Genomic DNA, 24,826 nt, shown 5'->3' on the forward strand with positions numbered 1-24,826 from the left:
CAGGGTGACTTTGCTCCATGGATAAGGGAGGAGGTGACTGCTCCCAGCCAGGGGGCTGCATTGGTCAGAGAAAGCTGGGGCTGGGGGCAGGATGGAGGGGCTGGTTCACCCCCAGCCAGAGGAGATGTGCTCCTCTCCTGGTTCTCCCATCAGGTCTCCAGCTCTGGGTGCTGAGTGAGTCCCCTGCCTGGGGTGTAGCTGTTGGGTACCATGTGTGGCTGCTGTGAGAGCCCCAGTGGGACAGGGAGGGGATGCTTCTGGAAGCAGCAGGGATTCACATGGGCCCATGTATAGCTGGGATGCTTTCAGCCTTGGTGTCACACACCAGAGGATGTGTATCTGGAGGAAGGACCTTAGAAATTGCTGTATTCATCCTCAGATCTACTGCTACAGTCCCCAGCAGGACTAAGACCTTCTAGGCAAGGACAGCTGGTGCCTTCTCCATCCAGGCCACCCGTCTGAGCTGGTGGTGTTCCTGTGCTTGGCTGATGGCTCCTTGCAGCGGATGAGGAACGAGTGCTCTGCTTCCTAGAGGGCTTTGTCCACAGGGTAAAACCTCCATCTCTCTGGCTCATCCCCCATTGCTGTGGTATCAACAGGGGAAGGTGAAGGGTGCATCTCTCTGCAGCTCAGTCCCGACGGTGAAGGACTGGGGTAAGGTTGCCCACCCTGTGTCCATCCCCCTGCACATCCCAGCTTGCAACCTCATGATGCTGCGCAGCGGGGTGGGATGAGGAGGAAACCATTTCCTTTGTGGAAAACCAAAGGAGCTCACCCCCATGGAGTCGCCAGCCCCAGACCCCCGCACACATGTGCGAGGCTGTGCCTCCGGAAGGCGAAGCCTGCTTTGCCGTTGGCACGGAGCGCCGGGAGCCGCCTACTCAGCTGAAACCCAACAGCTTTTTCCAATTTTCTCTTTTCCCTGGGATGGTTCAATGACCTGGGGCTCTGCAGCATTGCTGGCAAGCCCACCGAGGGCAGCACCGCCTGCATGGGGACCGCAGTGCTCCCCGCAGCACCCAGTGAGTCCTTCACACCCCTCTTTGAAGGGGCAAAGCTTGATGCCATCGATATAGGCAGCACGATGCAAAGGGCTGGCTGCAGCAGGGACGAGCTGTTGGCTTCCCCAAAGTCTTTCCCAAGCCCAAAGAGGCAAATGCGTGGGTCAGCTTCGGCATGTGTGGTTGAGCATCACAAGTCGCAGCCTGGCGGAAAGGGGGGTTCATGATCCTCCCACCACTGCACACTGTCCCTGCGGGAGGACAAGACCCAATAACTCTTTGGCTCTCTGGGCAAGATACCCAAATTGGTCAAATCCAATAGTCCAAGATCCTTCCATGTTTGGAAGCAAATTCTTGTTCCCTTGGCAAGTCTGTTTGTCCTCGAAGAGCGCGTGGGGGGTATGTGTGTGTGTATATATAGCCTTTATTATAAGGGTGTGCGGAAAGCAAGTTTCTAACCAAGTTTGCTCCATATGTGGCTATAATTATGTGCCACTTCGGCCTGGGACTGACTCTACCTTCAAAAGGGAAGAGAAGAGGAGAGAAGAGGTGCTGAGACGTTGGACAAGTGGTGTGTGGGTTGGGTTCGTCCTGGACCGGCACAGGAGCTCCACGCTGTATCCTGGATGAGGCCACGGGGTGGGCTTTGCCCTGGTCAGTTCACGGTCGGCACCTGGTTCTGATGGAGGCTGAACTCTTTGGCTTTGAGGCGCAGGCTGGCGATGCTGTTGGCCATGTTCACCCCTTGGGTGGGTGTCGCGGTCCCGCTGGAGCTGTAGGAGGGCACAGTGCTGCGGAGAGGGAGCAGGGGAGGAATGAGGCATGGCCGCGAGGAGTCCGCATGCCCCGCCGGTGCTGCTGGCTTCCCAGGCCAGAGTGGCTGTTCCCTCTTAGACATCTCCCACAAGAGCAGTCAAGGCTGCAGCATTTTTATGTGGCTGGATGCATGTGGGAACCCCTCAAACTATGCACCAGGAGGCCCTGCCTTGAGCTTTCGGATGGGATGGCTGGATGCGGAGAGCTGGGAACCAGAAGGGACCCTTACCACCACCCGTGCAGGGATATGGGAAGGGTCACCATGAGGCCAAGTTGAATCCCTTGCGAGGACCAGGGCCCCTATTCCAGACTCAAAATGCATGGAGGCAGGGAAGCCTGCTCACACTGGGCAGGGGATGCTTGGATGAGGCTGAAATGGGTTTCCAAAGCAAAACCAGATGAGCTCCTTTTAGCCCCGTAAAACTCCTACATCCTCAGTGGCAGCACAGAGCTGTGCTCCCATGGTGGTGGGGTGGTCCCTAGGCAGCCTATCCCATAGCCATCTCCTCCCCAGACCCTTCAGTGCCTGCACCTACCTGTATGGAGAGGAGCTGGTCCAGGACAGATACTCTGGGGTCAGTGCAGTGGGCCGTGGCGCCATGGGCTGCTCGATGGCTGCTTCTTGGCTGTAGGATTTGAGGAGCGACGCTGATCTGTTGGCCAGCATCGCCCTCTCGTTACGGCGGAACTTGGCCCTTCGGTTCTGAAACCAGACCTGCGTGGAGGGGGAAGGTGGTCAGAGGAGACACGGTCAAAGCAGGGATGTCCCAGGCATTGGTCCTACCGCTCATGGTCATGTGCGGAAGGAAATGAGATCTGTGCTCACCTGGACTCTCGCCTCACTGAGGTTGACCCTTCTCGCCAGCTCCTCCCGCACGAAGGCGTCGGGGTAGTGCGTCCTCTCGAAGACCCTCTCCAGAGCCTGCAGCTGGCTGCTGTTGAAGGTGGTGCGGTTCCTCCTCTGCTTCTTCTTCCTCTTGGCTGCCCCGCGGCTCGGGCTCAGGCTTTCTCCTGTGGGGAAAGCACAAGAGAGGCCACATGAGAGCCAGACCCATGCGAGATTCCACGTGGAGACTTGGGGGTCTGCGCTGCCCTGCTCTGTACCAGCTGTGCTCCCTGCAGGGAGCAGCCTACCAACCCTGTGGTCTCCATGAGAGTCAAATCCTGTTGCAGAACCTGCTAGAGCTTGGGGTTAAGCCCAACGCTTGCGAAGACCTGGGGTGGTTTTATACCTGGCTAAGATCACCTGGACCTGATTTTGACTTCCAGTTTCAATGGATTCTGGGGTACCACTTGAGCCAAACCTCTGGGACTGCATCTCACAACCCCTCCCATAATGAGAACATCCACAGGGTGTCTTAAGCTTGGCTCTTGTAAGGGTTTAGGGCAAGCTTTCGTGGACAGGGATTGAAATTCATCACCGGAACATCTCTGAGATGTGGGTCTTGGCTCCCACCTCCAGCGCAACCCTGGCTGTGCCTTGTCCCCAGGGTGACACAGGACTGCAGCCAAGCATCTGTTCACCCAGCCCTGGTCTTCAGAGCTAGGCAGGAACACCACTGCGCCTCGCGGAGCTCAGCCTCCGCAGCGTTTATTTCTGGCTTTGCTGGCTCATGGAAACATGAAGCTGAGGATGTAGTTTGGTTTCTCAGTATTGATCTTGGGCTTTCAGCCAGGCTGCGATTAATCTCCTCTTTGTCACTAATATCATCAGGTTTAGGCAAGTTTATGAAGTCTCTTTGTGAGACAGCAAATCGGCTGCCTGCAAAGGCTGCGCGGGGAACGCGTCTCGCTGCTGCTCTTCCTCGTGGAGGTACTACTTAATTATTCTTTCTGCTAATAAAGCATCTGGATCCAATATGTACCTACTGCTGGGAAAGTATTTGGGAATTATTTGCAATGTTAATAATTTTATGACATTCTGATTCATAGCAGGGTTATATTGGGGTTTTCTGCTCTGTATCATTGCAGAGGCCGTGATGGCAGGAATTACGGCTCCCTGAATATGCTCAAGAAATAAATACTTGCTAATAAGCCATCTTGGTGCTTATTAAGTAGATGAGCAACATTTTCATATTATTCTTAAGGAAGTAATATCCCTTCCAGCAGATTTTGTTAACTCTCCTGCTTTATTGTGTGCAGTTCTGGTGTCCTCAACACAAAAAGGACATGGAACTGTTGGAACAAGTCCAGAGGAGGCCACGAGGATGATCAGGGACTGGAGCACCTCCCATATGCAAACAGGCTGAGGAAGTTGGGGCTGTTCAGCCTGGAGAAGAGAAGGCTGCGTGGAGACCTCATAGCAGCCTTCCAGTATCTGAAGGGGGCCTATAGGGATGCTGGGGAGGGACTCTTCAGTAGGGACTGTAGTGACAGGACAAGGGGTAACAGGTTAAAACTTAAACAGGGGAAGTTTAGGTCGGATATAAGGAAGAAATTCTTTCCTGTTAGGGTGGTGAGGCACTGGAATGGGTTGCCCAGGGAAGCTGTGAATGCTCCATCCCTGGCAGTGTTCAAGGCCAGGTTGGACAGAGCCTTGGGTGAGATGGTTTAGTGTGAGGTGTCCCTGCCCATGGCAGGGGGTTGGAACTGGATGATCTTAAGGTCCTTTCCAACCCTAACTATTCTATGGTTCTATGATTGTAGGATATCACCAAGATGATGAGTAGGAGGAAACTGAATTCCAAGACCTTTAAGGCCGGAAAACCCTCTTGAACCTCAATTCTGAATAATTCAAGACATGAAACCTTCACCAACAAGTTCTCCATCGAGTTCCTAAGGTCCCTTCATGCCTGAATATACCACTTGCAAGGACTGTCCTACCCTGAGATGAGCCGTGAGGATCAGAGGAACTGTAACATCTGCTAGCAGGTTGTCATCTGAAAGCGGTGCTGCTGCCTGATGCCACCACCAACATCCTGGTGCCCAATGGAGGCCTCACCAGGGGATGTGACAGAGGAGGAAGAGTTAATTTTATTTCCATTGCTGGCAGTGGCCTCCTGGAAAGAGCAGATGGCTTCTCTGGCACTTTGCTATAGTGAGAACCAGTGCCAGGGCCTGGGAGCACTGGGTGCCTCCATCCCTGACCTGTTAAGGGGTGAAGCATTGGGCTGGAAGGAGATGCAGGGATGCGGAGGTGGGAGCTGGGTACCACCAGCAGCCCTATTCCCTGTCTGTCCGGAAGGGGAGGAAAAGGAGCTCTGTCCACCTCCCAGGGCTTTGGTGCAGCCATCAGCATTTCTGTGGGTCTTTTGTTATGTTCTAGGAGTACCTGGGCTTTGGTTGAGCATCCCTTGGGCTGGAAACAGCCCGTGCTCTTGTATCTGGGACATGTCCTTCTTGGGCTGGGCAAAGACGTGATGGATGGTGCTGTGCCCAAAATACCTGTGGGTTTGAGACCCTTTCCCTGCCAGGAAACCGCAGGATGCCCTTTGCTGCTGCTCACAAATGAAATTCTCTAGATTCCCTCCAGCCCTTGTTCCTGCAGCTTCAAATGTTCTGCCAGTCTCTGCTTTCCAGTTGCCCCTTTTAGTTAAACTCCTTTTTTGGTCCTGTTTTCCTTCAGCAAGCTAACGAGCCGCTGGATTAAAATACACGAAGCTCAGTCATGGTTGTCCCGGAGTTTTCCAGGAGCCTAGGACCAAAATGGGAAGCGTCAAGCTGGGAAGGAGCTACAGGATGTAACGGGGTGAGAGATGTTTCCTGGTGTGTTTATGGCCACCCTGTAGGAGTTCTGGGGCAATTATAGGCAGGGGCTCGGTTCAAAAAGTGCCGTTGCCAACGGCATTGCCCCCCCATTGAACTGGCAGGGATTTCAACAGAACCCTAATAAATGTATAAATAACATTTATAAGTCCCTTTGGTTTCAACCCCAATTTAAAATCTGGCTGTAGGACTCTTCCATAAGTGATGGCTGCTCCCACCTACTCGAATTTGGCTGCCAGCAAGGAGGAAGAGGAAAGGTTTCTTAATTCTCAGACAAGCTCCATAGGATCTGGCCCCATTTCTGGCTGGTTTCCATCTCTCCAAACCTATGAAGTAAAGAGCTAAATGGCCACAGGAGCTGGGCAGTGTTGCGCGATTCCCATATGGAGCTGGTAGGCTGCTGGGATGGAGATTTAAGACCAAAGTTGGACCAGGTTGTGTGTGGGTGCTGGCAGTTCTGGGGTAGCTGGAGAGTTGCAAACCCTGAGCTGTGCCTGGGTTGGGGTGCTTTGTTCACCCCTATTACTGGTTTTAATGAAGGGACCTTCTTCTGCACCACAAAACCCTGCGAGATGCCCTAGGGAGCTTCTAGGAGGATGCTGGTGGCCAAAATCCCTTCGCCACCAACTCACACCTCCCCTAAAGCACAATGAACTTGGTTTCAACTCAGAGCTCCCCAATCTCCCCCTCAGAAACCTTTGCTTTCCAGCTCAATTCTCTGCAATGTTCACTTTCTCCCCTATTTTCCACCTCATTTCCATACTGCAGGGAGGCAGCTCCATGTCTGAGGTGCCTGCCTGGGTCCTCTGCTCTTCTCAGGGATGAGCCTTGGTAACGGATCAACATCTTTTCCCCATTAGCTCAGGCATCGCAGGCTTGTGGGACCAGATAAATGCTGCCCTAATTGCTGGCGGCGTGTGTCTGACAGGTTTATAGAGTACAAAGTCGGGCTGGATCCCTTCTATCGGAGATGCTTTAATAACCCCAAATCAGCCTTCCAAAAATGAGCATCGCTAAGCTGTGGAATCAGAGAAGGAACAGGGAAGAGGATGGGTTGGATCCCCTCAGACCCACTGCCACCCATCCATGGGAACTGGATTTAACCGGATGTACTGACACCTCGATGGAGGAATCAGAAACTGGTTCCCACCCCGATGGGCTTCCAGGTACGAGAGTTTGTAATTGCACAGCGTTAAAAACAGCTTCCCAATGTCTGTCTTTTACCCCAAAACAGCACTTGGGGGAGGTTAGAGAGAAAGCCAAGCCCTTGCCTCCATCAGTTGTAATTTGGGGGTTTGTTTGGGGCATAGCTGGAGGCATCAGTTTGATTGTCCAACCCCAGGGTCAGAGGAGACTCCTGAGCCACCCCGCAGCCACCTTTGCCTTCGCTGTATTTATCTTCCACTGATTACAATTTCCGCTAAAAGGGGAAAAATAATGCAGGAGATGGGGGCAAACAGGGGGATAACGTTACCGAATAACTCGACAATGACACGGGGGAGGAAGCGCTTTGTGCAGAGCAGGCGAGCCCCGTGGGCTTCACTAAAAAAGCCTTCATTTGCCCCAGTGCATTAGAAAAGACACGAGTCCTTTGTGGATGAGTTTTGGGGTGCTCAGTGCAGCCTGGGTAACCTCCAACTTTCCCTCTGCAATACCCAACCTCAGCGCTGCCTGCCTGAGGGCTGTGTCAATCCTATGGATGCTATGGGGTGCTGGGAGTCACCCCAAAACCTTCTCCATGTGGGAGAAGGCTCGGGCAAGCTTGGGCCGTGACGGTGAGCTGCCCTGCCGGGGGAGCTGGCTCCTGCCCCGTTAGTGAAGGCAATGCTGAGTCAGCGTTGTGCTGGTTCAGCCGGGCACTGAGCAGTCCCACTCCTGCCTTTTCCCTGTGTGCTTCCATTACTTTCCCATAGGTGACTCGCCTGGTCCCAGCTGCCGGGGCGCTGGGCTTGCCAAGGGGGGCCCCGCGCAGCAGCCGCCGAGTGCTGTAAAGAGCTAATTTTCACTACATTTCCACCGAGGCTTCGGCTTTGACTTACGACCTCCATTAGCGAGCGATAAACGGCCTCCGTGCAGCTGTGAACCAGACCCAACCACCCCTTAAACCCCAGCCGCAGCATTCCCAGGGATGCTCTGGCAGCGCAGCTCATCCCTTGGGATGGCTTCTGGTGGTGGGCTCCGTCACCAGCCTATCGCTCCCCTCTGGACATGTGCTTTGTGGGGTTCCTTTGCAAAACGCTCATCCCAGGGCATTGTGTTCACTCAGCATCAGGACGGTCCCCGTGTCCCATTACAAGCGTATCTCTCCCCTGAATGATGTTGCAAACGCACCACCACATCCTGGGACGGGTTGTGTTGTCCCCAGCACCACCACTTAGCTTTGGGGTACAAATACCCCCCTTTTTCAGGGACCATGCCAGCCACTTCAACCTCCTCCTGCCCAAAAACCCAGCCTCCATCTCCTCCAACGTGTTTCATTTTCCATTGCGCCGCAGACCCCGGAGCCCCAACCCCTTTTCTGCCATTAAATTATTTCACACGTTCCATTTACTTGTGAGCAGTTTGCCAAAGACCTTTTTAAGCTTTAGATTTTTCACACACACACACACACACACCTCCCCCCAGCCAAATGATCAAATCTGTGCCATTTACTTCCCTTCTCCTCTTGGAATGGCATTTTTTTCCCCCACTCCCCCCTGGTTTTTTTTGCTTCTTGGGTATAATTTAAGGGCTGAAATAGCCTGGAGGGAATTAGCTGTAAATTCTTCCTAAGACAAATAAATTCAGCCCTCTAAGTTCCTACGTTTTTCAAACTGTTGAGAGACGTTTTGGGTTTGTTTTACTTGAAATAATGATCGTGGCGTATCTGACCCTCAGGCTGCGGCCGGCTCTAACCAAATAAATAGCTTTTATTAATTAAGGTTTATCCTTAACAAATAAAACCCCAATTTGATCTCGGGCGGCTGAATTAGCAAAAACAAACAACGGGTTCTCCGGGCACTTGATGTGGATTTAACAAATTAACGCTGGGCCTTCATCAGGGAAGCCGCAGGGTGGTGGAGGCCTTTTACAGCCAAGAAATCCTTTGGAAAAACAATGTCTTTCATTTCTCCCATGGTCTCTCTCGGTAAACATGTGGGCTCCCTTCATCCCTTCACATACTCGGGGGGAAGCGAGGAGAGCTCCGGCGATGACGTCCGCCAGAGCTTCATGTGCAATTGTTTAACTTGTTCCTCTAAATCATGCAACAGGGAGGAAGCGTTTCCCTTTGGATTGTGGCGAGCGGAGCCGGGGCAAAGAGCTCGGGTCTGGGAATTGCCCCTCTGTGGTGTCTGCCCCCCTCCGGCTCCTTTTATCCCATAACCCTCAGCAGAGACACCCAACCCGGAGGGGTGATATGGGGGTGCATGGGAAGCCGAGTGCAGCTGAAACCCCTTCCCAGCAGCACTGCCCTGCCTTGGGATGTGGTTGGGGACAGCCTGCCCTCACTGGGGCTCTGCAACGGGGAGGGATGCTCTGCAGGCCAAAGGGGAGCTGGGGGCTCATGGGTGCAGGCAGCACAGGGTTTGATGCAGAAGTGATGGGGGGAGCTGCCTGCAGTACTACAGGTCCTTAATCCCCTCAGATCATCTTGGGAAGCCCAGGGAGGGGTGAGAAGCAGCTGGGAAGCAGCGCTCTGTGTGTGCTGGGACACCCAACTGCAGTGCCTTCCCTGCACCCAGCCTGCGTGCATGGGACCAACACAGCTCAGGGCCAAAGCTGTATTGGTGTAGCTCTGTTTTCTGGGTGATTTCACCCCACTACCCAGGGGAGAAGCCATGTGGGGCCACCAGACCTTGCACACGGGGTGTCGGTGCTGGCTTTGCTCAGCATGATGCTGTAGGGTCCAAACCCATCTGGGAACAACCTGTGGGCGCAGGAGACAGGGGATCCCTGAGGAATGGGGGTTCCACCCCCTCTATGGGCTGTCCCACTATGGGAGCAGGGTCTGACCTCCCCTTCCCAACCCATTGCTGCTTCCAGCTCCTGTTCCAGCCCAACCCTGGCCTTGCAAAGACCCCGGGAATGCCAGAGGCTCTGGGGGGAAATGGAAGCCCGGGGGGGGGGGGGGGGTGTCCAAATGTGCTGAGTCCAAAGGAAACTTTCTCAGCTCAAGTGGCGTGCATGAAAAATGTACGAGAGGGGCAAGGCTGAGCTACCGGGGAAACATCAGAGCGCGGTGTTTCCGAGGATGTTTCACCTCATTAATTGTGAGAAAACCGAAACGCTGACACGGTTTTACAGGCTGCCAGTTCTGCTGGGGGAAAAGCGGCTCTGTTAAAACGGAGCAGAGAAAGCCTGCACCAAGAAAGAGGCCAAAGCTGTCCCGGGAGGGCTTTATCCTGCGCTCACTGACAGGCAGCAGCAGCCTGGTTTATGGTTATAGAGCTGCAGCCGCACCAGCCAGAAGCCACCCAGCACCGCAGCTCGCTGCCCCCTGCCATGCGGACACCCCATTTCCATAAGGATACTGCCTGAGGGTGCTGTGAGCCTCGGGATGCTCCGTGCACACCCCACATCCCTGAACCCTGGAGGCTTTTCCCTTTGCATCTCCAGAAGCTGCAATTGCTGCCCGTCAGCAGTGCCAGGGAGAGTGTGTGATGTCTGAGCACCCATCACGGCACATCCAACTGAAAGCCTGCTGAGCCAGCAGCATCCCTGCATCCCAGCAGGGATGTATCTGAGCTGTGTATGCAACCCAATGGTGGCACTGAAGCATTTTTTCACCTCATCCCTATCTTTAGTGCAGCAAACGTGTGGAAACATGATGTTTCACTGGGTTTTGGCACCAGAAGGAAACTGGGGAGGAGGGGCCCTATGTCATGGGATGCTGCTTCTCTCAGAGTGGTCCCAGCCCAGCAGCAGCCACCAAATTCACTGGTGAGAGCTGCGAGTGGATTCAGAGCCGGCTCTCCAGCAAGGGCAGCAGTGATTTATAAGCTGCAAAACCCAAGCGCACAAAAGGAACAAGATCAGGATGTCACGGTGAGGAGAGGAAGAAGAGAGGGGATGAAGGAAGAAGGGAATGAAGAGAAGGGAACAAGATGCTGGAGAAGCCAGGCAAGGACCGGGCTGGCTGAGTCGTGTGCTGTGATTTAGAGAGGATGCTCTGTAGGTTGAAGGCTGGTGAAACCAAAGGGGCTGCAGCCACAGGTAAAGCCCCAAGGCTTTGACATCACTCCCCAAACACTTCATAGCCCTTCCTACCAGGCCAGAGGCTCCTGCCCTGTCTGGAAGCTCGTGCTCAGCCCAGCACAGTGCTGAGGCCAGGCCCTGGGAACAGCGTTTTGGCACGTCCAGCCCCTGCGTCAGCGGAAGCGTTCAATGAATTAATTGCAGCCACATTCCCTGAAGGAGGAGGCAGGGTTGATGGGATGCTGTCAGGCCTCGGGAAGGGGCTGGGGAACATCTTTGGCCAGGATGCTCCAGAATTTCCCCTCTGCCCTCCCAGGGGGCTGGGGGAGATGGTGCCATCACCCACCTTTTATCTGGGTGGGAACTGCCTGCCTGTGGATAGACCTTTGGAGAATGGGACACGGACAGATCCTGCTGCTGGGCTCACCAGCTCCGGGATGCACCCCAGCATCCTGTCCCCAGCCCTGACCCAGTGGGGGGATCCAGACCTGTGCCTGGCATCATCAGCATCGCCTGAAACAACTGCTCCACAAACAGCCTTCAACGCTGCGCAGCGGTGCTGGCACCCGGTGCGGGGCTCAGCGGAGCCTCTTGCTGTGCTTTCCCAGCTTCCCGGCTCCTGTGCACCCCAGGAGCCAGGGCTGGAGCCATTGTGCAGGGCCGCAAGGCTCAGACTGCCTGGCTGCACCCGCTGACGGGTGGCACCGGCCCAGGGCATCCAGCCCAGGACCCGGGGTGCTGAGCGCATCCCTTGGGCTCGGTGATGTGCGAGTGAAAAATTCCCTCCCAGGCCGTGCCCGTGCATCGGGTGACCCCAGCCTGGAGAAAGGGGCTTTCAGGAGCTGCCAAGAGCATCCCATGCACTCCAAGGAGGCTGCGACCGCAGGCTGACACAATGGGCTGTCCCGGCTCCAGCACCACCGCCGCCGCCTCCATTGTGTCAGGTCTCTGCGGGGATGGAGACGCAGAGGAGCCGAGTGGGGCACACACTGGGATGCTGGTCGCCACTGGATACCCTGATTTCCCCCCAGAGGGATGGCAGGGAGAGGAGAAAAGCCTTCCAGGAATGGTCTGTTGTCTGCATGAGTCTGCTGGGGATGGTGGCACGGCTGAGCACCCCGGTTGGCTTTGTGGGGTTGGGGTCTGACCAAAGTCTGGCATCTTCCCTTGAACAGGCAGCTCAAGGGCATTCACTTCCCTCTGGGGTCCCCCTTTTGCCTAAATGGGGATGGGGTCACACAGAGCCTCCAAAAACTCATCCGCAATGGTGCCAGCCTGGGATGTCCCCTGCAAATGCCAAAGAGGGACAGGATAAGCATGGATATGGAGGACAGAGATGTGGATATGGAGGATAGACATATAGATGTGGAGAATAGACATACGGAATACGGAGGATAGACATGGATACGGAGAATAGACATAAGGATGTGGTGCGTGTTGTGCCGCAGCTCCCGGCTTAGCCCAGGGATGCTCAGAGAGGCCGTGTCAGACCAAAGCGATGCTCGTGGCGGTGGGGCCGGGATGTCGGGAGCTGCTTAGCCAGGCGAGCTGAAGCCCTCACAGCGCAGCCAAGCCTGGGGCAGAGGCACCGCAGTGGGTTTGAACGGACCAGCGGGGAAACAGGAATGTCAGTTCTGCTCTCCCTGGAATCCGCCAGCCCCGCGGTGGGGGCCTGGGGACCAACAAAAGGCACTGGCTCTGCCCCAGCCATCAGCGGCCGGGAGCCTCCACAGCAAGGAGGCATTCACAGGGGGTTTGCTTTCATCTTCCAGCCAGGAGACCTGGCAGGGGTGGAACGAGACCAGCGCTTGGGCTGTCCTGTGCCTCGCACGGCTGCAGCACCCCGGGTGCCCCCGGGGATGAAGCTCCCGTTGTACCCAGTGAGGATACAGCCTCCCAGCTCTGCCAGCACCGGTTATGCCGTGCATTAAAATAGCTGAGTGTGGAGAGTGGCAGCGCTGGTGATGGTTAACAGATGTGTGAAGGGGCTTCCGCAGCACAGGGAAACGGCCAGCCCGGGATCCACTGCTCAAATGCTGGATTTGGGGTCAGCTCTGGGTACCACAGCGAGGGGGTACAGGCAGAGGGGACAGTGTTGGCTCCACACAGCAAGTAGGGTGCTGGAATGGATGGTGCCTGGCTGGATGATGCCAGGACACAGACCCCACTGTCCTGTATCAGGGCTGAACATGGCAAATGCTTCTCTCCCCATCCTGCAAATCTTGTAGGCACTGCTTGATGCAGACATGATGCAGCCACGATGCAGCCACGGAGGTGCCAACATCGCTCGCACACGGCTGCCTGACATTACAGCTTACACAGGGTATGTGTAATTAATTAACACTAATGAGACTTGTGCAAGAGCCGGCCCTGAGAGCAGCACCCGCCTGTGATTGCAAAGCTCCACCAAAACCTCAGCTTTAATGCAATGGGGGTTTCACCATAGGATGGGAAGGGGATGGGATGGTTTGTGTCTCAGACCATCGCCATGTTGGGAACGTGCTGAGACTTTTGCATGGTGTTTAACCTATAAAACTCATCAGGCAGAGCTGCAGAGCAGGAATCTGAGGCTTCCAGCCAGGGACCCCTGGCACCGTGATCCCAGCCTTCCTGTCCCCCAGACCAACAGAAAAAAGGTGGTTCCTTGAAACTGAAAAAGCAAAAGCCCACAGTAAACCAGCCCCATTGGCATCAGGCACTGAAACCAAACACCAGCCCACCAGGTTAAAGCACAGGCCCCGCCACATCAGGGTCATTGCCAAGCAGGATGGGAAGGGATCAAGGGGAGCAGTGGGAATCCCCATGGCGTCCCCTCCTGCTACCAACCCAACTCCCCTCTCTTTTTTTGAGGCCAGTTTGGTGATTTCCACACCCAGGCCAAGATGCACCCATTTTATCAGCGAGTACCAGCACCTCCTATGAGAACATCCCGTGGCCACCGCCTGCATCCCTGGACCAGGGACACTGCCACGTTTGGCCAGGACATGGGATGGACACAAGCCCCCATCCAGGACCCCATCCCACCACGGCTCCAAGGAGGACCCTCGTGGGCGCCTGCATGCACAGACGTCCCAGAAAGCCTCGCCAGCGCGCAGCATCGCTGTCCTCCGGTCTGGTTCTCATTTGAGGTCGGTGGCCTCTCGCCAAATTTATTGTAAAACATTCATTTTAATAATTGGCTCGTACCTTCCCCCCCCCCCCCTTTTCTGTTAAACCCAGCCTGGTTAACTGTTTCCAGGTTAAAGCAGAGCATGAGTGGCAGGGATGGTGGGGATGGCAGGGGACATTAGGGATAGAGTGTCAGGCAGGTTGCTGGGGACAGATGCCAGCCATGGTGAGGACACCAGGGGACACCTTGGTGATGCCAGGGTGGGTGCAGCTGCTTGGGTCCCATTATGCAAAGCCCAATAGAGCTGAGACCCTCATCCTCATCACCTCAAGCCTTCATCCCCTCCAGGTTCCCAGGGACCCAAGAACCATATTGCCACACTGACCCCAGCACCCAACTAACCAAGGCCCCAGACCCAGACAGGAGCAAAGCTGGGGACATGCTGGCACCAGTGGCTGGGGTCCTAGGCTGTGGGTCAGGGCACTTCCATGCAAATCCCATTAAAACTTAACCCCGATGGGTAACGGGTTGTGCTGAGCATCCAAAGGGCTTCGCAGAGTGGACGATGCCTGGTAGTTTAGTTCCGACATTTGTTTTAGGTTTTATAAACCTCTAATAGTAACAGAAATGTTTCAGTGTCTTTTAATTTAAATGAAAACAGTGATTTTTTTTTTTCATTTAGAAACTCCCCTGAGGTATTTACAACCCCAAATTACAGCCATGTGGCTGAGAAAGTGAAACCGGTGAGGAAGGAGCGTGGCCACCGCCCCGAGCCAAGCATAGCCCCGAGCAGCACCACTCCAGTGGCCGTCCCCACATCCCCCGTGTCCCCTCAACAGCACTGCATGGATGGACTCTGCCTCACACCTTTGCTGGGGACATGGGGTCCCAGTTCATGCAGCAACCACCACCCGGAGCTGCCATCCATGGCATCCTTCTGTCCTCCTTCCTTTTTCGTCCTTTCCTTTCCCTTCCCTCTCGTGGACCCACATCAGGAGAGGCAGGAGCAGCCCCACAGCACCAGTGGGTTTGGAGATAGGAGCCCATTGTCCTGCCCTCCTTGACTCTGTTGCTGCTGGACCAGGGTATTTGATATGTGCGGGATCCCCTGTATCACCCCTGCAGCATCACTGCTACTGCTATCCCCAACACCCCCCAGCAGCAATGCAACAGCCCCCAGACCCTGCAATGCTCTGCGTGGCTCAGGGGGCAACACAACCTGAGGTATAACACAATTCCCCCGCATGACTGCGCATACAGTGCCACACTGTCCTTCTGCAATGCTCTTTACAGCTTGGGGTGCAATATAACCCCCCCCATACACACATCGCATTGCCCTCTACAGCTTGGGGTGCAAAGCAATCCCCATCCAAGCAACACGCTACATGAGCTGTGGTACAACGCAGTCCCCCTGCACGACTCCGGGTACAATACAACCTCCGTGCGCCCCCTGCACAGCCCTGTACAGCTCGGGGTGCATCCCGACCTCCCCACCAACACCTCGCCGTGCAGCCCACCGATGTCCCTCTGCACCAACCCCTCAGCTCAGCCCTGTACCGGGGCTGCTCCCCGCAGCTCGGTTCCCATCGCTGTGAGGAGGGCCGGGGCTGTGCCCCCTCCCCATTGCCCCGCTCCCACCAGCGCTGCCATGTGCTCCCCGCTGCTCCCCCGGCTCCCCTGCCATGTGCACTCCAGTTTCCTTGCGTGTGAAGCCTGCAGCCTCTCGGATTCAGTGGCTGGAAAGGATGGCGCCTCTCCACATCTGGTTCAATGCGCGAGCCTGGCGCCTGGCTTAGCCACAGTCTCCATTCAGAGACACACAGACTTTAATAGACTCATACAATTCTTCCTGATCTATCACTGCAGCCGCAGCTGAAAAGCTGCTTTATTATATGCGCTCCAAAGGGGGATGAGGAGGGAAGGGGAGGGGGCCGGCGGCTGGCGCTGCTGCTCTCTGAAGGCTCCCTGCCTGCCCCACAACCCCCTGGGACCTGAGTTGCCCCTCGGGACCTGAGCTGCAAACCCCCCCCAGCCCTGCCCTGCACTGTTCTCCCTCCAGCCCCGGGGTGAAGGAGCAGCTCTATGGCCTCATTACACCTCCTGCTCAATTAACACCCCCCCCCCCCCCCAAGCTGCCCTTTGCACCCTGGATGGGGCAGTCCCAGCAGAGCTGCAGGGAATGGGGGTGACAAAGGGGACTCCATCTGTCCCCCTTATATCCCCAAAGAGGTGTCACTCCCCACCAAGCTGGGGTGATTTCCCCCCAACTCATCCAATATCAGTATCCCTTTTAATCCCTTTTACCCCACAACTCCCTCCTAGGGGCTGTGCAGCCAGAGCTGCCAGCACGGGATGCCCATGGGTAAGGGACTGGAACCAGATCCCCCCATGCCCCCAGAGATGTTCCCAGCAGATCCCAGTGCTGCGGATGGTTTTCCCAAGGGAAGCACACATCCAGCGAGGGATGCTGAGTATGGATGGAGCCATTTCATTACGCTATGGGAAGGCTGGAAAACATTCCCCACAGGCACGTGTCCCTTGGGCGAACACGAACGCTGGGAATGCCTCAAGGGTGAGGGTGGGATTTTTCTTTTAATTCCCAGAAATCCGGGGGCATCCAGTGAAAACCAGCCCAGATCTGCATGAGAAAAACACCTCGAAACCCCAGATCAGCCCAACCCAAAGAGGGCTTGCTTTCCCCATCCTCCCTGACCCGGCTGAGCATCACTGGTCCTCTGCAGGCACCAGGACCAGGCAGGGGATAACTGCCTCTGCCCATCAGGCTTTCACCCTCTTCCCATTGCCTTTTCCAGCCAGGAATAAAGAACAGAACTGCATTAATCCTGGTCTAAATCCTTGCCTAGTCCCAGCCACAACCCACTGCCCAGCATCTTAAAGGATGCTCTGAGCCTGCTCCATGGTTCAGGGATCCCATCCTGGGAGGGTACCTCCTTCCAGTGGCAGGGAGGGGACAAGGTGCCAGCCTGGGGATCCCGAGGCTCTGCCACCCCCAAAGCACCCGGGTCCCATCCTGCTTCAAACCTCATCCCTCCTGCTCAGTGATTTTACAGCTCGAGGGGGATAATTCCCTGGGGCCGGAGGAAATCAGCCCTGGGAGAAGAGGTGATCCCGCTCCCTGGGAGAGAGGAGGGTTTCTAATGGGACAGCCTCAAAGCCCCAAATCATTTCATCAGCCTCCCAGCTACAGACACACGCCCAGGCTCTCTTAAAATGCTGATTCGTTGAAATTGGCCCCATCTTGGCTGCACGGAGTCGAAATTTCATATTTTTCCTGTGAATCAGCCCCGTTCCCTGAAATAACAGCCCAAAAGGAGAGGGGAAATAGTCTTGCACTGAGCTGTTCCTGGTCGAGCTAGACATAACAGCCCAGGGGGGACAGCAAGGTGTCCCCATGCCCTGGCACCCTATTGGGCTGGGCAATGGCTGTGCCATGGGGTATTTGAGGCGCTGCTGGGGCTTAGAACACACCGGTGGGTGCTGCTGGGGCTCACAAGGGAGTGGGGCAATGCTCTGTGTCCCCACTGCAGGTGGGACCCCTGCTCTGTCCCCTTCAGACCATGCTGAGCAGCGGCTCTTGAGACTCTGCTCCATGTTCCTGCACCTTTCCCTGCTGGAAACAGGGGTGGGAATGAGCGTTCCCCGCAGCAACGCCTACCAAAACCCAGCTCACTGGGTGTGCTGAGGGGAGGAAAATCCCAGCAACGGGAAGTGGGGGGAAAAGTGGTTTTCCTGCCCTCCTGTCCCAGCCAAGGCTGCTCTGGCTCTCAGGGTCCCATCTCCCCAGGCCCTGGTTTGGGGTTTTCATTCTCTTCACCCCTTGGCAGCAGCTCCCAGCACAGATCAAGCACGTGTGGGGACCCCGCAGAGCCCTGCGCACGCTGCACAGGACGTGCTGGTATGTGTTTCCCTGCGCCCCTGGGGAGGGCTCTGCGCTAACAGCGCTGCTTCCCGGGGCTGCACAAGCTCCAGCTCCAACCCAAAGCCCTCCCCAGGCTGCCGTGGGGGGAGCCGGGAGCCCGGGTGGGGGTGTTCACCCCATATGGGGACAAATCTCCCCCAAATTGGAGCCCAGATGCCACCAGTAAGAGCCCGGCTGCATCCCAGGGGCAGAACATCCTCCTAGTGCATGGGGAGGAGCGGGATGCTGCACGGGTGTCGCTGCAGGAGAAATGGGATGGGGAGCGGGTGTCATCATGCAGAGGAGCGGGATGGTGAGCTGCTGTCACCCTTTGGGGCTGGAAGGCACAGGGAAGCACAGAGCAGTGGTATCAGGCTGTGCCCCATGGCAGAAGCCTCAGGAGACCTGAGCTTCCCTGCCTGTGCCTGGCAGGGATTTTTGTGCTGCTCCATCTGCTTTTGGCAGGGCTGTGACCTGACCCAGCCTCTTGTCCTGCCTGCGCTATGGGAAAGCCATCACTCCCAAACGTCCTCCCTGTCATGGTTTTTGGATGGGTGACACCTGCGGAATCAGTTTCCCCTCATCCATGGGACATGGGACCAGTGTCCCAGGGCAAGAGCCATAGGAGGGGGTGTCCCCAGTAAGGAAGCAGACAGCCTGGCTGCAGGGATCATGCTGCAGGTTGGGGCTGTCCCTTGCTCCCTGCAGCAGCCCAGAGAGGTGGAGGGGGGGCGGTTCTGTCCCCATATCCCCGTTTTCTCCTGACTGGGATACACTGGGCTCCCTGCGAGCGGCTGGAAACCGTCTGAGCGAGCCGGGACACGTCAGGCTCCTCATCCATCCCTCGCCTGTCGCCAGCCTCGCACTAAGCGCAAACAAATGTGAGGGTGGGAGGCGGGCCGGGGCGGAGCGCTCCCGCCCGGATTAATTGGCGTTTACTCTATCCCTGCTAATGGATGCTGCGCTGGGGACCTGCCAGTGTCAGGCACTGGGCAAGTGCTGGTCTTGGGCACAAGGTCCAGCGGTGCTGGTCCCTCTCCTGGAGACCATCCTGCTCCAGCAGCCCCGTGAGCATCGTCCTTCTATGGAAATAAACCCCTTGTCTTGGGCTCTGCAGCCCTCAAAGCCCTCCAGGCAAGGAGATGTCCCCAGGTAGGTGCTGGGGATGGTGAAGGTGATGTCTGGTCACCGAGTGTCATGGCTGTGCAAGGCGGCTCTCATCCCGGTGCCATCCATGCTGGCCTTACAAGGACTGACATGGTTTGCTTCCCCCTTGCTTCAGATGCCACCTCCCAGCTCTACCACACAGGGACTGTCCCCAGCAAGGGCCCTGCCAGCCTGGGAGGATGACAGGGACAGGGACTCCTGTTTTGGGGATGTGGCAAAGGGCCATGGGTGCTGTAAACCCTGCACCCCAGCCTTGCTGCGCACCAGCGGGTCGTGTCCCACTCTGTATCCCAACCTCATCCCTCAGCCAGGGCAAGCAGGTCACGGTGGCCCCCTGAGCAGCAGGGACCCCTCCCGTCCCCTTCTTTGGGGGACAAAAGTGTGAGAGCCTCTCCTTGGACAGCTGCAGCCGTGTCCATCAGACACTTCTCAAAGAGACTTCCCTACCACAGGAGGTGATTTGGGGTCCCAACATCCCTGTCCCCCCCTGAGCTATCATCCAGAAACCATGGAAAGCCTCCCAGCAAAAGGACTTGGGGGGGTTCCAGCACTTTTGGGGCTGTGGAAAGCAGATGGGAGAGAGGGGTCTGATGGGTCTGGAGTTACAGGGCAGGGGGGCCTCAGCCTTGCTGGTTCCAAGGGTCTGTATTACCCTGAGGCAAGCACAGGGGGTTGGCCACGGATTAATGACATCGGGTTTAATTGCAGCCAAACCATGTACGTGCACGGATGTCCCAGGGAAGGCAGATCCCTATGGGCACGTCCCGGCCCTGTTTCAGCAGTTGTGGTGCTACAGGGCTGCCTCCTGCCCATGCAGCCGAAGGGGCCAAGGCATCCCTGAGCTGTGCCCCTTGTCTCACAGGGATGAGTGGCATTCGGGAAGGCAGAGAGCCACAGATGAATTGTGTCCTGTGAGCCCTGGGACCAGCACAGCCCCTGGGCCACCATGGGGGCATTGACTGGGATGCCTCTGCCCTGGGGAAGGTGCCTGAGCCCTGGGAGCAGCTCAGGACTGTTTGGGGCAATCAGACACTGCTTGACGCCAAAAGCAAGTCCCTTCCTCTTTTCCATTCTGTTACCAGGTCCCTGCCCCTCCCTTCTCCCTTTCCAACTGCCCTCATTTATGTCATTAAAACCAATTTGCTGTAACACCATCTTAATCCCCTCTGCCCGCTGGGTGCAGCTCTCCTATCACTTCATCACTGCTCTGCTCAGCCTCAGCACAGGTCGGAGGGTGCCCTGGGGGTGAGGAAAGGGCCCCAAGAGCCCTTTCCATTTGAAGAGCTCTGCAAATGGGATGTCCAGGGGCCACCACATGTCCCCATCCCACTGCCTGCTCCCACCGAACGGGCAAGGGCAATGCCTGCCTGCCCCATGCCGGAGGATCCCTTTGGAAGGTCTGCAGCCCTTCCTCTGAGCCCAGCTGTGACAAAAGTGGCTCTTTCTGACTTTACAGCCCCGAAGCTGTTGCCGGAGCCAGCGCCCGGCTCCCTCTCCCATCCCCAGGCGGCACCAAAAGTAAGTTCATTGTTTGAAAAGCCATCAGTCAAGGCCTGCTGGCTAAAATTACCCTCCTGCTTTATCATCTTGAGAACATTAAGGGCTGTTGTTAACAGATGTTTCGCGTTACACATTATTTGTTAGTCTAATGAAAGGAGGTGAACAAGCTTTCAAGACCTCAGAAGTTGTGCCGAAGGTTTTCGATGGGAGGCTGCTGCACCGCTCCAGGGCAGGATGAAGATGAGCGTGGGGACGAGCCTTTGCCCCCCTGTTGGCATTTCCACGCTCTTGCCTCACTGGTGTGATTTCTGTCTCTTAATTTCTGGGTCTCACGAGAGCAACGTGTTGCATGGGTATTTGTATCCTCACATTGAGATGTGCCGGGTGCCCTCAGGGCCAGGCTGGGGATGGGGCAGAGACAAGGACTGAGCAGCTCCCTTGGATGGAGAAGGAGATGGGAACGGCTCTGGTCCTCAGTGCCAGTGGGAAGGGATGTGCCAGCCTTGCGAAGAGAGATGGGGAGATGGAGATAGAAAGCAGGGCTCTGGGATAGGGATGCAAAGAATAACCCCCTGCCCCAAGCTTCTCTGGCTCTGCCAGCCTTGGAAACAGAAGCCTCCTCCTGCTGCAGCTGCCTGGGGAAAGAGAGAGGGGTTTGTGGAGGTCGCAGTCTGCTGGGCACAGCCTAAAGCATCCCTGGGTCACAGCGAGCCTAGCCTGATGCAGGGCGTGCCGGCAGCTTCGGGGCTGCTCTTCCTCCAATCCAGCGGTGCGGTGACCCTGATAACAGCAGAGCCACATCCTGCAGAGACACACTCGGGTACCAGGGTCCGTTTGCATTGGTAATAAACCCCCTGCCACCGACCTGCGGGGCTCCGAACTTGCATCTGGCAGGAAAAGCCCACAATGGTAGAGGAGGATGAGAGAAAACGCTGAGAGGCTGTTTTACTTTAGGATGCCAATAAAAGATAACATTTCCAGTAAAAGTTCCTCTGCTGTCATCACGCTGATGCCGAAAGCACCGCAGATGTGTAGCGAAAGGCTGATACTCACAGACAGGGCATTTGCTTGGTATTTGGAGTCTTCCCATTTCAATTTAGGAAACTGCACCCCAATTAAGCCTGTGGCAGTGGGTAACGGGTCTCACAAGTCAATGTTTGCATGCACGTGGGTTTTCTTGTTTCCTTGTTCTCTTCTTGCCTGCTGCTCTCAGCCCTTGGGTATTTCTCTTTCCAGGTGGGATCAGAGGGAGAAATGCTTCCACTCCTGGACAGGTTGTTGGAGCATCCCACATGCTGATGGTGTCTTCATCCCTGCAACCTCGTCGAAACAGGTGCCAATGGGAAATATCCCCCATGGTCCAGCAGTGCTGGGATCAACTAGACAAACCCCATAGGGCCTCTGCCCGAGGTGGAATGGGCTTTTGGGGTGAAAAAAGGGCTTGGGGGATCAGACATCCCCCTTGCCTCTCCTCTCTGGTATTTATCATCCCTGGTACCCACTGAGCCTCTCTGGGGTGCGGGAGGAGCTCTGCAGGGTGGCAGTTTCTCTGCTGTTTTGCAAAACATCCTTGTGAGCTGAGCTGGTTGTGTCGGGCTGGGCTGGGTTTCCAAAAGCTGCACTGATCCCACACAACAGACTGTCCCCCGTATGGTCCCATCGGCGGGTGAAAACCTCCCCGCAGTCCCAAAGGCAGTATGAGAAGTACAAACAGAACTCATGAGAAGAGAAGGGAGGATGGAAAATAACGCCCAAAATACCAGCTACCATCCCGAGCGCAACACCCAGCCTCGCTCAGCCCTCAGCATCCCAAGCAGAGGCAGGCTGGGGCTCAGGGGTTTTCTCGGTGCAGGAAAGTGGTTGTACAGTGGGTGCAAGAAAGACGCTTTAGATCTGTGTGTCACGGGAAGGGACAGAGGGAGCACCCTGTGCACGTGGGGTTCCAACTGGGAGCCCCTCACCGCAGGTCTGGGCAGCACTGATTCCCGGGTAGACTGTGCAGCCTGACCGGGCTGTTCTTCAAGGGGCTGCAGAAAACAAGCTTTGGGGTACTAAAACCCAGCCGGGAGGCAGGTTTGGGGGATGTCACCCAACGGTGCCCTCGGGGTGGGCACCTCCACCCCACGCTCTGCCTCCCCTCGCCTTCTCCATTCCCTGCTTTGCCGCAGGGACGAGGCGAATCCTCGCCGCAGCCCCGGGCACCGGAGCAGGGAGGGATGCGCCGGGGCCGGCGGAGCGGCGCGCAGGGATGCGGGCAGGAGGGTTCTCCCGTTAAAAACGTGCCTCTTGCCAGGACCGAGCGCCACGAAGCCAGATCCCGGGTCGATCCCCATCCCCTTTCCCATCACAGTTCCGTCCCCGTCGGCCCGTTGCTGCCTTTGCTACCAGATGGGAGCCGCTCTGCGGCGGCCACCGGGAGCGGGCTCTCTGTGTCCCGGTTCCCGTGGCCCAACCGGGCAGCCTTCGCTCCCCAGGCCTGGAAACCGAGGAGAGGAACCCCGGAGAAAGGGGGGACCCCGCAGGCCGCGCAGCCCCGGGAGGCACCGGCCGCCCGGGACCGGCCCGTACCCGGCATCTCCGGCGCTGGCGGGGAGGCGGCCGGTGCAGGGTCCCGCTCTGCGGTTCGGGATCCCTGTCTCCCAGTGCGATGTCCCCGTCCCCCGGCGCGGGGTCCCTCTGGCCCAGCCGTCGCGGTGTCGTCATCCCCACAGCTCGCCCCGACGCTGGTCACCCCTCTTCCCCACCCGGTGCCCCCAACCCCGCCGCGGGGGGAAACCGACCCCTTTTATCCGCGGGCCGACGGCGGGGACACCCCATCCCTAAAGCTGCCCCAACCCCGGGGGGGGGGGGGCCCATCCCGGGGCGCCGGCACTCACCGTCCTGGGGCGCTGCCTCGCTGCCGCTGCTGCCTCCCGACGGCTCCGGCACGGCCTTGCCGCCACCGGCGGGCGGGGGACCGGCCGGAGGGGTCCCGTTCATACCGGCCGCTACCTCCTCCAGGTCGAGGAGATGGCTCACGCTGAAGTTTTTCCGGCTTTGAGCGTTTTCGGGCGGCTCCGGGCCGCGCACGGCGCTGGGGGCGAACGGCTTGTCCATGGCGAAGGCTGGCGCCGAGTCCATGGCTCCCACCCCCAGCCCGCAGCCCACCCCGAGGTGCCGGGCCGCTCCCGGCCCCCTTCCCCTCCCCACCCCCCCCCCCAAAAAAAAAAAAAAAGGAAGAAAAAAAAAATTTTTTTTCTTTTAAAAATGAGGGGAAAAAAATAAATCGCGGCTGCCCTGGGAGCCCGGCTCCCTCCCCAGCCCCTGTTCCGCCTTGTGCTGACGTCTGGGGAAAAAACCACGCTCCCAGCCCAAACTTTCTTCCCCTGCTCTTTGCTCTGGAGCTGTTCAAACAAACGCCCCTGCTCCGAGCAGAGCGGGGCGGCCCCTCGCCCCCCCCCCGCCCCGGCACGGCGACCTGCCCCCTGCCAGGGGCCGAGCACCGCCGGCAGCCAAGCCGCGGAAAGGGGAGGGGGGGGACACAGGGAGGGAGACCCGCTTCCCCCCCCCCCCCCCTTACCCCATCCACATCATTTCCCCCCCCCCCCAAGTTCTGCTTTAAGTGCTTCTATCAACAAGTGTAAGTGGCTGCGCTGCTTGAGGAGGGATGGGGGAGAGAGGAGCTGGGGAAACCCATTCCCAAATGGGGCTGGAGGGAGAGGTGACCCGCAGGTTAGCGGGGGGACACGGTCCCCCTCCACCTCCAACACACCCCCCCCCCCCTTAACCGGTCGCCATCAACCCCTGAGCAGGGTCACCTCTCCTGGGAAAAGCCTGGCTCTCTCGCCTTAATGAGATAATTACGTCCTGCACCACAGTTAAAAACTCATAGGCTGCTTCCCTTGGGGTTAGAAAGAAACCTCCCTAATGAAAACCAGCCACCGGGAGAGGGAAAAGGGAGTTTTCCTCTTTAAAAATGATATTTATATATATATAGAGAGATACATGCACAGGGTGGGAGGGAGGGGGGCTTGTTACTGGTGTCCAGCGAGGGCTGGGGGCATGAGCAGAAATGAGAGGTGAACGGTTCTGATTCCCCCCTCCCCGGCTCCAGCCGCGCTCTGCTGCCCGGCGCTGCAGGCACATCTGGACGGGGCTGCGCGCCCGCAGGGTTCAAGCCCACATCTCGGAGCGAGATGGGCCGCTCGCTGCAGCCCAGCTCTGAGCTCATAAACATCATCCCCGCTCCAGCGCGGCCGAGGGAGGCAAACCCCTGCCTGAGTTATTTTAACATTTGTCGAAAGCTTTTCTTGCGCTCTCTTCCCCTTCAAGTCGGAGGCGTGCGGGTTCTGAAGCCAGCCAGTGCTGCCAAATCTGATCTTCCTGACGGGGAAGCAGCTTCCCAGAGCTCTCCAGCTTGGAAAGGGTGTAGCTGAAGGCAGATTTTGGCTCTCT

The 24,826-nt window shown here is 57.1% G+C and overlaps 1 protein-coding gene and 1 long non-coding RNA gene across 2 annotated transcripts; one reads left to right on the forward strand and one right to left on the reverse strand.

The window, feature by feature from the left end:
* Window positions 1–1,080: 1,080 nt before the first annotated feature.
* On the reverse strand, window positions 1,081–23,577 carry PRRX2 (paired related homeobox 2). The gene is made up of 4 exons (XM_062640991.1): window positions 23,269–23,577; window positions 2,644–2,828; window positions 2,354–2,532; window positions 1,081–1,792 (listed from the first exon to the last, which is right to left on the reverse strand). Exons 1-4 carry the CDS (start codon window positions 23,510–23,512, stop codon window positions 1,657–1,659), a joined length of 744 nt encoding a protein of 247 aa, XP_062496975.1. The 5' UTR covers window positions 23,513–23,577; the 3' UTR covers window positions 1,081–1,656.
* On the forward strand, window positions 18,626–20,944 carry LOC134175267 (uncharacterized). Its single transcript, XR_009968951.1, has 3 exons — window positions 18,626–18,877; window positions 20,349–20,410; window positions 20,537–20,944. It is a non-coding gene; the product is annotated as an uncharacterized LOC134175267 (long non-coding RNA).
* Window positions 23,578–24,826: the final 1,249 nt, after the last annotated feature.

Source organism: Pezoporus occidentalis, unplaced genomic scaffold (assembly GCF_034315485.1).
Source record: "Pezoporus occidentalis ecotype Australia unplaced genomic scaffold, CSIRO_AGI_Poc_V1 ctg68, whole genome shotgun sequence".
Classification (NCBI taxonomy): Eukaryota; Metazoa; Chordata; class Aves; order Psittaciformes; family Psittacidae; genus Pezoporus; species Pezoporus occidentalis.

Bases quoted from the DNA above. Each gene is read 5' to 3' on its own strand.
- PRRX2 (XM_062640991.1), bottom strand. From the start codon at position 23,512: ATGGACTCGGCGCCAGCCTTCGCCATGGACAAGCCGTTCGCCCCCAGC. The intron at 2,533-2,643 runs GTGAGCACAGAT...CCCTCCACGCAG, and splicing joins TCAGTGAGGCGAGAGTCCAG to GTCTGGTTTCAGAACCGAAG. The intron at 1,793-2,353 runs GTAGGTGCAGGC...CCCTCTCCGCAG, and splicing joins ACCAGCTCCTCTCCATACAG to CACTGTGCCCTCCTACAGCT.